Source organism: Eurypyga helias, unplaced genomic scaffold (assembly GCF_000690775.1).
Source record: "Eurypyga helias isolate BGI_N326 unplaced genomic scaffold, ASM69077v1 scaffold667, whole genome shotgun sequence".
Taxonomy (NCBI): Eukaryota; Metazoa; Chordata; class Aves; order Eurypygiformes; family Eurypygidae; genus Eurypyga; species Eurypyga helias.
In genome coordinates, this window is record NW_010260923.1 from 3,522 (window position 1) to 16,730 (window position 13,209).

The 13,209-nt window shown below is 49.8% G+C and overlaps 1 protein-coding gene across 1 annotated transcript in view; it reads right to left on the reverse strand.

The window, feature by feature from the left end:
- The window catches only part of LOC104512258 (mitogen-activated protein kinase kinase kinase 3-like), a 40,623-nt gene that overhangs the window by 258 nt on the left and 27,156 nt on the right, over positions 1-13,209 (reverse strand). The window contains exons 7-14 of the mRNA XM_010155177.1: positions 11,467-11,540; positions 9,383-9,450; positions 7,375-7,467; positions 5,993-6,187; positions 5,053-5,201; positions 4,335-4,466; positions 1,592-1,721; positions 802-979 (exon numbers count right to left, since the gene is read on the reverse strand). Of these exons, the coding sequence (XP_010153479.1) occupies positions 802-979; positions 1,592-1,721; positions 4,335-4,466; positions 5,053-5,201; positions 5,993-6,187; positions 7,375-7,467; positions 9,383-9,450; positions 11,467-11,540 (1,019 nt within the window). The remainder of the gene's footprint in view (positions 1-801; positions 980-1,591; positions 1,722-4,334; positions 4,467-5,052; positions 5,202-5,992; positions 6,188-7,374; positions 7,468-9,382; positions 9,451-11,466; positions 11,541-13,209) is intronic.

A 13,209-nucleotide genomic window follows, 5' to 3' on the forward strand; every position in this document is an offset into this window, starting at 1 on the left:
GGGGGCGGAGTGGCTGGGCATTCAAAGTCTAGGATTGTGCCTGCCTGGAACGGACGGTGCGGGGTGCAAACCCACATGAGAGATGGGCGCACGTCTCCGGGACGCGTGGCCCCCCGAAGCTCCCGGTTCACGCAGGTCCTTGGCACCAGGCTCTCCACTCCCACTCGTGGGGGTGAACTTGCAAGCCTTGCCCTAAAGCCAGGGGCTTTCCTGCTACATTAACTGCCAGGTATGTTCATAAAAACATGGGAGAGACCTATCGGAGCACAGCCTGAAGGGAAACCCAAGCATACCACGGTTTCCGCAGTAGCAGTTGGTCCCCAGGAAGCTGATCCACAGTGAAATGCATTCACCTACACCCAACTTCACCTCCGACGTGAAGGAGCACATCAGGTGAGCAGCAGAGAGTCCGAGGGGTGTCCCTGTGCTTGCTGAGGAGCCCTCGTCTCAGAGGGGACCCTCTCTGCCACCCCAATTTGTAGCTGCTCCTAGAAAATGGAATCCTCCCATCGGCCAGAGCAGAGAGGCAGGGCTGCCTGCTAAGGACTCCCTAGGTTTTCCCATCAGGCTTACGGTGGAAGGGCTAGTTCTTGTCGGCCCTACTTTGCTTGGGCACCCAAGAGAAAACACACTGCGGAGACAGTGCTTCCTCCTCGTTTTTCGGAGCATTAGGAGCGTTAACCCAGAGTTAACCCTGCTCCATCTTCCAACTCCTAGCTATACCTGTTGCTCCTATTACAACTTCCCAAAGGGATTGTTTGATTTAAGCGGCAGTGGTGGGGTTTCTGCTGTATTCCTTACCACACATCAGCTTTCCTTCCATAGCCTTCTCCACTGATAACTTCTGGGCTCATCCAGTACGGTGTTCCCGTGACAGATTTAATTCCAGTCCCAGACATGCAGATGGTCTGGATGCGTTTGCTGGCCCCAAAATCTCCAAGTTTCACATTTCCAGCAGAATCTCTCAAAATATTGGCACCTGGGGTGAAAAGCAAAACCAAAAACCCCAAGAGATGAAGAAACAACCCAAACTGAAGTGGCTACAGTGAGGATAGCAGGAAGGGCACGGGCAAAGAGATGGACATGAGGGATCCCAAAGGGCCTTGGTGGGGCTGGACTCAGCATTACACAAAAACCCACTCCCTTAAGGCACCTGTTGCTGAGAGGGTTGACTCCCACCAGCATGTCCTCAGCAGGTTTCCCAAAAGTGAGCACTACATGGGAGATGACAGATCATCCCTCCCCATCCACCCCAGACAGCAGAACAGAGCCTCAGATCTCTCCGAATGCCAGGGCCTCTCGATTCTTGGGTATGTTACACCAGGATTTTAGATGTGTAGGGGCAGTTAACCATAAACCCTCTCAGCAGTACTTAATCTGGGCTTCCCAAGCAGGAAGACAGCACAAGATTTTGGTTTCAGCTGTTTGTTCACTGTTCTCATGGTTCACGCTGGTGAAGGCCAGGGGCAAAAATACTTAAATCCCAGATCCCAGCACTATCTTTTGCACAAAAATTTATACTGGGGTGGGGGAAGAGATTGGGTTGAACAAATCCAAGCAAGCAAGAGGCTTGGCTGCATTATCTAATCACCTTTAATGTCCCTGTGGACAATCATATTGCTGTGCAAGTAGAAGACTCCCTGCAGGATCTGCCTGGTGTACTTCCGTGTGACGTTCTCGGTCAGAGCACCGTAAGCTTTTAGCTGGTCCTTTATTGAGCCCTGTTGCAAAGAAAGAACACGTAAGGACCAGCAGAACCATCATGTCACAGTGCCTTTTCAAACTTTCCTGACCAGGAAAGACCTTCCAGCTCAAAAAAACACTACTCTGCTGTAGAAACAGCAAGAAAACAATCCACCAAGTGCTGAATGGAGCGAAGACTTGACCTAGATGTCACAGGTCCCAGTGGAGAAAAAGGCATGGTCCTTGGTGCGTATCCGTGCCACCTTCTTCCAACACTACGGACCTTTTTCCCCCTCTAGTGGCTGGACGTCATGGACAGCTCATGGAAAAGGACCAAACTGATGAGGAGCACAACTCAGGTGAGAAGATCGACTCAACTAGTTCTTCAGGGCCAAGCTGATGAATCAGTCTATGAAGACCCCCGCTCCCCAACTTCTCAGAGCAAGGGGCACCCGCTGCCACGAGGCAGGCAGAGTCATCAGGGACACGGTCAGCCCCACACGGGACTGCTTCAACCGCACAACCCAGCATAGGCAACTTGCAAGGACTTGAATTTGACCCAGGCGTGCAGGCTCCTACTGGTTTACTGATCAGAGGAATCAGGGGTGCAGACATCCACCATCTGCAAGATGTTTTACCTTGATTTTAGCTGTATTTTCTGTCCACCTGGAAGTGGGTGTCCCTCACTATGCCAGAGCTGGGTTTTGGCAGGGATGAACTCGCAGCAGATTTGGGGGTTCAGAGAGGTCATACCCAGCTCTACCTCCTGTATTTAGGTTAGCTGGAAGGCAGGAGGGAAACTCATCCTGTTTCTCCCTGCCCTGCAGCTCTGAGGTTGACCTGAGTTTGCCACAGTCCTATCCTGGGAACAGTTGGCTGCTCTGCTCCAAGTCGGTCACTCAAACCATCAGCTTTTCCACAGCCACCCACCTCCGCCATCGCTCTGCCCAGCTACTGTTCCGGCCCGCTTCGGAGGCTGGTGGTGATCCTGCGGATGGGACCCTCCCTTTCACAGTGCTGCTGAAATGACTCCCTTGTAAAACTCCTATGCAGGGTACGTTCCCTCATACATGACCGAGCAAGCTTTCTTATCCTGGCCTCCCTCACCCTGACAGGGGGGACATCGAACAAGAAGGGACAACAGGGTCTTCAAGGCCTGTTTTCTTCCATTCTGTTTTCCCAGCATAAATTCAAAAGTATAGTTTATGGGCAGGGCAGAAAACACAGAGTCAGCTATTTAGGGGGGACAGTCATAAGAACGCCAGGCTAATGGTGCACCCAAGCTTGGCCTCATGAAGATTTTGCCAAGCTGGCTGGGTTAGGGCAGAAGCTTGGCCAGACCCAGCATTGTAGAGCAGCTGTCCTGCAAGGTTTGGGAACTCATTCACTTCCACTGGCCTTGGAAAGCAAAGCCTGGAGCTGCTTTTGTGAAATGAGCCATTGTTGCAGCACAAAAGTCAATCTGTATTTGGTCAGAGCTCTGGTTTATCATTAAAAAAAACAAACATTCCACTTCCAGCCCTGTTGGACACTGCCCCAGCATCAAATGTTGGTTTCCTGGCTGCTAACAAACACTGGCACGCTGCAGAGTAAGCTGCAAGGGGACTGCTGAAATCCAGGGGCTTACTCTGCCGGGTCCATGCCTCGTGGTAAGGCCTGAAAGTGAGATGCCTGCCCATGGGGAGAGAGGGAGCACAGGGCTTGGAAAGAACTCAAACGCGTGGAAATCCACCTGATCACTCATGTGCAAGATGCGTTAGGAGAGGTTCTAGCATGTTTACTCATGACCAAAATTATTTGTGACCAGATGACTTAACAGTCCCTTCTAACCTTACAAATCTCTGTATAAACAAGGGTTTATTCTCCCACACTCTGGGGAATGAATCCAGCTGGACAGGCGGGACTTAAGGGAACAGATCCTCCGGCAACGTAATTAACGTTACGCTGGTTTATACCAACCGATGACTTTGTCTAGATGGTTGATGTCATTCACATGCTCACAAACAGAGATGTTCAACTAATCTGTGTAGTCTCAGCCCCTGCTGAGGCTCTCTCAAAGCTTTCTGACGTTCTTTTTCCTGAGGGCTATTTCATCCTACATCAGCAAAGTCACAAACTGAAGCCACTCCTGCACAAAAAGATAATGCTACCAACAAAATGTTCTGTCCTGGACAGGAGAAGACTTAGAAGCGAGTAACCCTGTAATACACACGTGCTGAAAGCCATAAATGATTGGTGACAGCTGTGGGTGGACAGTTGTACTACTGGCTTTTCCTCAGGGATTTGCAATAAATACTTAAGGATGGGCTCAGGCCACAGTGTTTGGAGCCAGATCTGGATCATGTCCCACATTCACCAAGTTCAGATCCCAGACTGTGAACACACCCTTCTCCAGGATTCAAACCTAAAACCTGCCTTCAAAGCTTTTGATTTCACCCAGTGCCTGTTGAGGGGCTTCACCAGGACATCTGACTCACAACCTAGGCTTTCCCAAGCCTTAGGGATGCGTCCACCGTTTCGCTTTGGCTCATCAGATCTAGAGCAGCTCAGCTGAACAGTTTTAACTCCAGACACAAACGTCACCAAACTCCAGAGCAGTATAGATCTGTCCTCTGTCACACAGGACAATCGTTAGCAGGAACCACGCTTACCCCTGGCATGTATTCAACAAAGATAGACAGCTTCTTCTCCTCAGGATCCCGCAAGCACCCATAGTACTGCACTATCCTGTCATGACGGAGAGTCTTCAACAGCTGAATCTCACATTCTAAGGCATTCACCTCCTGCAACAAAACAGACAGGCTTCATGATGAAAGGGAATGGTTACTATGGGACTATTATCCAAATATTGCTCAATGCTGAAAGCTCTTTTCATAGCACCAGGGAAGCTGCTCACGAAGACGTCAGGCTCGGGAATGAGTGCTGCCCTAAGAAAAAGGTGTGGAGAAAGACAGATGGGATGCACAAGTGCTTGGCTTTGAGACAGGTTTACTTATTTACTTGTGCTCAACGACTTTTTTTCAGAAGGGTATGGATAAAGACACAGCAAAGCTAATGCAGCACCCGGAGCGGGAAGAAGACGAACGGTGCAAGGCTGAAACTAAGGAAGAGCAGACAGACCTTCAAGACATGACACCTGAGACAGGGCAGGCCAACATGACCAAGGAACTAGGAGGTAGAGAGGTCACCAGAGCACACTGACTGGTGCCACAAGCCATTGGGGGCCACTCTGAAGAGGGCAAACACCACGCTCCGTCTCCACACACTGCATTCCATCAGGAACACGGACCTCTCTGCCACCTCTGCCCTCAGCCTCCAGCCCACAGTCCCCCAGGGTGCTGTGAAATGCAGTCCTGCTCTCATACTCACTTTACTCGTCTCTTGACTGTCGGGGTCAAAAGGCACCTGCTTCACCGACAGCTCTCGGCCAGTGTCAGCGTCGTAGCAGAGATAAACTTCCCCAAAAGCTCCTCTTCCAAGCAGCTTCCCCAGCCTCCAGTTCACAGGTGCCTGTAGGGCTACAGGAGAGAGGAGAGGGCTGAGAGAAGAGCACCGCAGGGAGACTTCAGCATCAGGATCCACCTGACCCTCCAGAGCGCAGATCAGGCTTGCAATGAGCTCACCAAGGCAGGCAGTGAGCCACCCTCTCCCAGGGGCACCATGACAAAACAATTTTCACTGCATGAGTGCACCGGTGTCTGTGTATGGGATGTCTCCCAGTCTGCATTAGTACAAAGCAGAAACAAGTCCCAGAAAAGTGACGTTTCTTTAGAGTTCTTCCTCTAGAAACTGCTTTCTCGGCTAACACTTTCTTTCCTCTGCTATGGGGGTGGTTAGCAGGACACAGCACGGCTGAGCAGCAACCCAGGCAGTGGCCAGCAAAAAGTTTTATTTCACTAGTCATTTCCATCACTGCACAGGCACAGAATACACCCATTTCTATAGCATGGGCCTTCTTGCAAGAGCAGAGCAGTGTCCAACACCCCTGGACCCATTTGCTTCCGCAACCCTAGTCTCCTGGAAGCTTCTGCGGTGCAAGCACGCCGCCAGTCCAACACACAAGCCATTTTCTGCAACTCAGCAGATGATGAACACCAGCTGACCCCATCCGCGCCTTCAAACTCAGGCCAAGGTAAGAGACAGCATGTTGCATTACATCTTCCCCACCGAGACATAAGCTAGCGCAGCGTGCCTCGCGCTGGGGATGGAATCAGAGCGGGGTTAGCTTAGCTGGTGCCCGGTAACTCAATTTAGGGTCGAGACCCAGATGTGCTGAGACCTCAGCCACTAGCGGCTTTGATTCACTTACAGTTCCTTGCTTTCGTGGGGGAGGTGCTGAAGACCTGCAGACCTTTTTCACAATTGTTCCACCATTTGGGCCTGTACTCGTCATACTGCAAGGTGCTGAGCTTGCTGTCCCCATTAAAGCTCTTGGTTCGGCTAGAAGGGACAAGCTGAAACAGGTTCTCCTGTGGGAAGTAACTCCTGGGGAAAGTCCTCCGGCCTGCAGGAGAGAAGGGGGAGAGTTAGGGCAAGAACGCACACACCAGTTTGAATCTACCTTCTCACGTGGCTGCCCAGATCCAGTGAGGAACCTCTTCAAATTCAAACAGGTTTTTTGCAACTGAAGCAAAGCCCTGTGAACATTTTTAATTCAGTTTAAGAGTTGTTAACTGCAGGCATTACATCTGATGCAGCCTGTTTCCAGAGCAGGCTGCAACAATCTAATTACATTAGCGTTTTTGTTGGTTGTTAACCACAGTTAAACTCTGAACAGGCAGGGGTTTACACTACAAATTAGGATCATAGAATCACAGGATGGTTTGGGTTCGAAGGAATATTAAAGATCATCCAGTTCCAACCCCCCTGCCATGGGCAGGGACACCTTCCACTAGACCAGGTTGCTCCAAGCCTCATCCAGCCTGGCCTTGAACACTTCCAGGGATGGGGCATCCACAGCTTCTCTGGGCAACCTGTTCCAGTGCCTCACCACCCTTTCCATGGTGATTATTCCTACCATCCCTTAAGACCACGATACAAATGACCAGACAAGCAATGCCAGATCTCGAGATAACTGCTTGTACAAAGGTGGTGTCAGTGAGAGGTGAAGTTCATTCAGGAAGGCTCAATATGCTGTCTGCGTATCCTCAGTATTGTTTTCTAAGGGAATTTGATTGTTACTCAGTTTTGCCTCCCACCACTTGCAGCCTCACACAGTGAAAGAAGGAGCAGCAATGAGGTGATGGAGTGGTCCACAAAGCTCAGAGCTCAGCAGCTTAAACCAACAGATACTGCTACCCTGACCCTGTTTGGGGATTTTGTACAGCTCTGAGGAACCTGCTGTAAAGGTCACAAACCAGCATCCTCAAAAGTACGCAATTTAGGGGAACAGAAAGATTGATACTGCCAGGGGTGAGAAATGCCACCCATGCACGTGGCTAAGTTGAAACAGCAGGCGTGAGCAGAGGAGGAGCTGAGCACTTTCACACGTGCTTCAGCACTTCCCCAGAGCAGACCCGCAAGGTCTCAGAGGATCCTCTTCAGAATACACAAGCAAATCCCAAATTACTTGGTGGTTCTCTCTTTATTAGAAACCTCTCCTTCCCAAGTCTCCCCAGTCCTAGGCACTATCACAGCCCCCGAGATCCTGGACCAAGCATCTCTCTCCCAGACCCTCCATCATTTTCTTACCGTCGCTGTAGTCCTTGCGACTTTGGGAGAGGTGGTACTGCCTCGGGAAGGTCCCGCCTTTCCCAAACCTCTCGCAGAATGGGATGTCGAAATCTGTCAGGAGGGAAGGAGAGAGGCGTTTCTAAGATCAGCTCAGTATCAAACACCCAGAGTGTTTCTTATGGGAAAGGTCTGGTCTTCACGCTGAATTACAGGCAAGAACGAGGTAACAAGCTGTTCATTTACGTGAGCAGACATTCCCCAAGGCTCACCCTGAAATCTGTCCGCAGTCACACACTCCTTCATGGAAAATAAGGGTTATATACACTGGCCTTGGTCCCCCTAAAGCAAACAGAGGTTTAACCACTGACTTTATGGACCCTGGCCCACACTGTTCAAATGCAAGGCAGGGGATTAACATCCACCATGCCTGGTTTCCAAAACAGAGCACTAAACATATTATTTGCATGTGAGAAACACAAAAGCTAGCGTGGAAACAGAACTGCCAGGCAGGGTGAGGCCCAGATCCATCTACTCCAAAACCTCTGCTCCGATATCAGCTATTTCCAGCGAAATGCAAAAATCCAGCACTTGGCTCACAGCACAATTCCTCCCCTTTTTCTTCTCAGATGTGACTCCTGACCTCTGAAAGAGCCAGAGACCAATTTATACCTCCAGAGCTCCAAAGTTGTATATTTACTTTGATTAAATGCTAGAAAGATAGATACAGAAGAGACTGAAGACCATCAGAGTTCGTATTACACACCAGATTATGAGAGAGATGGGTGGACATGTGAGATAACGACATACTTTTTAACAGAAAAACGCAGCACAGGAAGCCATTGCTGGTAGCACTGAATAACTTAAGATTAAAATATCTGTCATTTACGTCCATCTTTCACCTCCTGTTTTTCCTCCATCCAACTCTAATGACACAGTCTGTTCTGATTGTTTGTTTGTCTTAGCCTGGGGCCAGCAGCCGCTCCTCAGAGACCATTCCTGGCCTCGGCCGGGCTTCAGCATGATTTCCCCATTACAGCAGCGTGCGAGAGGAGTGCATAATGGCTGAAATATGGTCAGCAAGAAAAGCAACAGGGACAGGTCAAGCGGTTCTCAGCGCGCCACGCGTGAGCGCCCGATGCCGAGCAGTGTCAAAGCAAAATGCCTCCCCTACCACCACGGAGGTATTAAAACCTTCAGCAACGTGGCCCGACTGCAGCTTCATCTCTATGGTTCAATCGAGAAATCCTGCCTCGGGCCAGAAATGAGTTATCATGCCACAGGCTGGCTGCCATTTGTTCATTTTTGATAGGGAAAGTCATTACAGCATTACAGAGTTTCCATGACTTAACCAGCTGGATGTTTATAAGCGATTAAGCAGCAACCTATGATCCTTGCAAGTTACCAATACACTCTCCCTAACAGCATTTGCAGCATTACAGATTATTATTAGTGTAAATAGAAGAAGTGTAACTCCCTGGAGAGTTTGGGACTCAGGTTTTGCTAGGCAGAAACTCAGGATCCTTAAGAGTGCAACTCACAGTAACTAACAGAAATAAAAGGTGATGCCACAAGGTTGTTTCCAGCTTCTCAGTAACTCACAGTGGTCTCCAAATACCCCCCTCAGCACCTTCTTCCAACACAGAGCTCAAGTCTCATCTTTCAACAGCTTTATTTGCTTTCATCCATTTACTCCAGCACCCTCGTTACCCAGTTTGGACTGTTGTTGCTGTAAACTGATTCCCAAACCCGGTTCTTCAGTGCTACCACTATTGCTGCAGAGCCAAGAAGGGTTGACGATGACAAGAGCAGCACTACCTGTGTTTGATGCTCCTCTGATTTTAGAGAACATTCGTGTTTGATCATTGCAGGGTCGTTTTTGAAGGGTAAGCTAAGCAATGGCGCTGGTTTGCTTGATTGTTTTTAATTACTTCTCATGCAGTGCCACCCCTCTAATGGCCTTTATCCAGTTTCTTTACTACATGTTTTTTATACTTTTAAGCAAATACAAACCTTTAAGAGCGCTTACCCATGCAATCGAGACTGTCTTTGGGATGGCTCTTCCTTCCAGGAACAGGGGTTTGGGTAAAGGGAGGGCTGCAGTGGATGGAAAGAACAAAAAGGATACATTTTACTATATCAAAAAGGCTGTGGAATGACTTAGGAAGTGATTACATGCAGAACGGACAGGCTGTATCACAAGACACACTGATCACTGTGCAGCCCAGTCCACCCAGCTGAGATCCCATCCTCAACCTGCACAAGAATGAAGACTGTTTTTTGCTGGCTCACAGCTTGATCCTGTGGCAAACAATGACGATGCTACAGAAAACACAGTCGCCAGGCTGAAACGAAGCAGCCAAGCACCTGTGCACAAGATGGCACAGAAGGAGGGCTGCAGATTGCTCTTCCCTTGATGTCAAGGGGAATGCAACTCTGTGTTTTGTGAGCAGTGCTGAGCTGCTGCAGATGTACACACTGGAGTCCTTCAGTCACCCTTAATTCATACAGGTCTCCCCTTCTCTGCAACCTCATCCCGATCTTCCTCGTGCAGGAGGGTCCGTACCACCACTGGCACACACACCTCCCCAGGAGACCAGGAGGGAAGAGTGAGGGATGGGCACTTCAAGGCTCAAGGTCTTGAAACTACACTGAGAGGATGATAAAGCACTGCAAGAGGATCTCAGCAATCCTGATCTGACCCCAGCCTCTGCAAGGGCCAACAGGGTGATCTGGACGGGTTGCTTTTCCACTCTCCCTTTTAAGAAAATGGGCATAGTAGTAGGAAATCTGCTTTGTAAGGTGCTCTGAAATCTCCTCATATTAAAGTTGATCACAACAGGTTTGCTGTGACGCAGAGGAATTTGCCATGTTACCTCTTAGCATCAGGCTGCTCACCATGCCTGGTGACTAGCTCTGCCCTCTTGAGGCTAATGCCATCTCAAGCAACCGGCAGCAAGGGCTCAGCTACGTCTTTGCAGGAACAGTCATACTCCTCTTTCTGCCTTTCAATATAGCCCTCCTCGTGCCTCTTCCAGCTCCTAGACCCCGTGACTGAAAACAGCTGCCTGCTTCTCTGTGCGTGAAACCAAGCCACACCACTCTCTCACAAACCAGCCTAATGCTCTTCGTGTGGTTCACAATAAAGCGTTATAACCAGGCCATGCCCCTTTGTTGTTCCTCCTAGTAAAGCCTGTGCAAAAGAGAAGCTGGGGCATTGAGGCTGGGAGCACAGGGAATCCAGCTTCAATACAGCGGTAACAATGAGCAAATACATCACAGGAAATTATTAAAAGCCACAAAAAGGAAATGGACCTTGATGCTGAGACAGATCCAAAGCGCAGAGCTGCAAACCTGAAGCACGCTACACAATCAAATCAGCACAACGCAGACCTGCTGGAACACAGCCTTGATGCAGTATGGCAAAAGCAACGGGGGAAAAAAAAAAGAAAAACCTTTGATGCGGATGGAAAAGTAATATATATCGCTTCCCAAAAGGACACCGTGTCTTACACGCAGCCTACTGCGCACAGCAGCAACATACAGTTGCTGTGCACGTGTGAGCTTGGACCAACCAGCCACACCAGCTATTGAACTGCGGCCCGTGTTAGTACAACGTGTCCTAGTTGCTTCCTGCTGAGGAGCTAAACTTAGCTGTTGCTCGTCTGGTGTCCTCAGCACCTTGACTGACACGTCTGTGGCTGCTGGCAGTGCACAGGGGCTGCTGAATTCACAAGCGGTCAGTCAGTGGCAATCGGACAGCACACCGCGGGAAGAGGAGGCACGGAGAGGCTAACGGAATATTGACCCAGTGACTGCAGAAAGGCCAGAGGAGAGGGACCTGACCAAAACCGAAAACCTGGGCACACAAAGCCAGGCCGCCCACAGATCCCCAGCTTTTTTGTCCAGCTCAGATCACTGCAATTCAAATTATACCATAGTACAGATGTCTGTGCTAGGATCTGGTTTTCAGCATTCAGGATAGATTTGTTTTTCTCAGGTGCATCCTCATCCCAACAGGAACCTCAGAGGACGCCACTGACCCCGCTTCTCTCCTGCTATGGAGCAGAGGCTGCGTTTCAGCTTGCAAACATGGTGACGTGCACAACTCACCTGTCCACAGATCTGTCCAGCGACTGGCAGCTCCCAGACAGCGACTCGTCGGGGCTGATGAAAGCTTCAAGCATCTGACAGTGAAAGAAAAAGGGAAACAATAAAACCCACGCACCAAAACTCTTCTAGCTTTGGTACTAGCAGACCTCCACATGGTCAACAAAGCTCTACCCAAGCCAACTGATTTACACCAGCTGATGTCAGCCCCAGCAGAGGTGAGATCCAACCTAACACAAGTTTTTTCCCAGTGAAAATCCATTCATGATGCCCCCTCTGAATTATTGTTCTTTCCAACTTCTATTTGCTGGTAGGGAAACTGAGGCAAAGATAATTAGCACCCTGATATCCAAACCATGCTGAGAAGTCAATGAGATTCAAAAATTCTCCAAGTATTTATGGAAAAAATGATAGTAATAATAATAAAAAAAAATATGTCAGGACACAAATGATGTGCCCAAGGCCGAGTGGACATTGTGCACCATGGCTGGGATCACAGCCCTGGAGTCCTGACTTCCCCAAGCTGCCCTGGCACATGAGACCAGCCTTCCTCTCCAGTGATAAGCGACGCATCCCTGGGACTTTTGGCTGGAGGAACTGGCTTGGCTCTCACTACCTCAGTGAGCCAAAAGCTGCATTTGTGTTGCTTCCTGGATGAGACATTGTACTGGATGGGGTTATTTATAGCTGCTTAGTAACAACAGAGGCTTTGTACTGAGTGGCAAACCTAGGGGCGATTCGCACTTCTACGCTGAGCAGACCTCGCTCAGGGCCATGCCACGCTGCAGTCGTTATGATGCTTCCTCCTGGCTGCAGACCCGCTGTTGACAATCTCCTACCCCAAAGCCAGCCCAATGCCCAGCTCACTCCCAGGAAAGCTGAGCAACAAGGGTTAAACACCACGTGGAGTCACCCTTTGCTGGCTCCCAGACCCACGTCGCTCCTCCTTCCCTGCTTACAGGAACAGCCTCCCTTTCCATGTGCTGTTCCTGTGTTAGACCTCCTCAACCGGTTGTCATAACAGTTCCTATTGTTTTGGCAGGACAGTCCCAACTAGAAAGTGAGATTTTTCTCTGTTTCCCAGTTCTTACCCCAAAACCTTAATCCTTCAAAATGCATGAGCCAAAGAGGAGCAAGATCCCTGCGAGGCCCACTCCCCACCTCTGCCAGCCATGCCAGGTCTCTCCCTGCAGTTAAAAGAATGATGAAATGACTTCATTTCTCGAAAGCACAGAACTGGGAGTCCAAGCAGGCTCCCTACTCAACCTCTGTCCATCTGCTCAGCTGGTCTCAAGGCAAAGGCCACGCTTACATCACAGGCTTGCACAGGGGCATTCCCCAAAAGGCAGCAAGCACTAGCCTGCAAGTGGTTTTCCACGAGGCACATATGGAAGCTGCAGCATGAGGACATTCTGAGGGCAAAGCCCAGATGGGGAAAAGCATGGCTGTTCAAGGAGAAGAGGGGAAAGGAAAAAAAAAAAAAAAAATCCCCAAATCCTCTTTTTCCTGCATTTAAGTGACCAGAGAAGGGCAGCAGACCACCCACAGCGTGATGCTGGGGAAAAGCAAGGAGAGCATCTGGGAACCTTCGTCAGGAGGAGGCTCAGAGCTCAGCTGACGCTAGCCAAGCACCATTAACAGCCAGAGGAGCTGGGCTGATTTACACCCAAGGGGGGTTCATGGGTACCCTCCCCCTGCATGCACACACACACTTTATCTTAACCCTACCAAGTGTGTTTGGAAGGC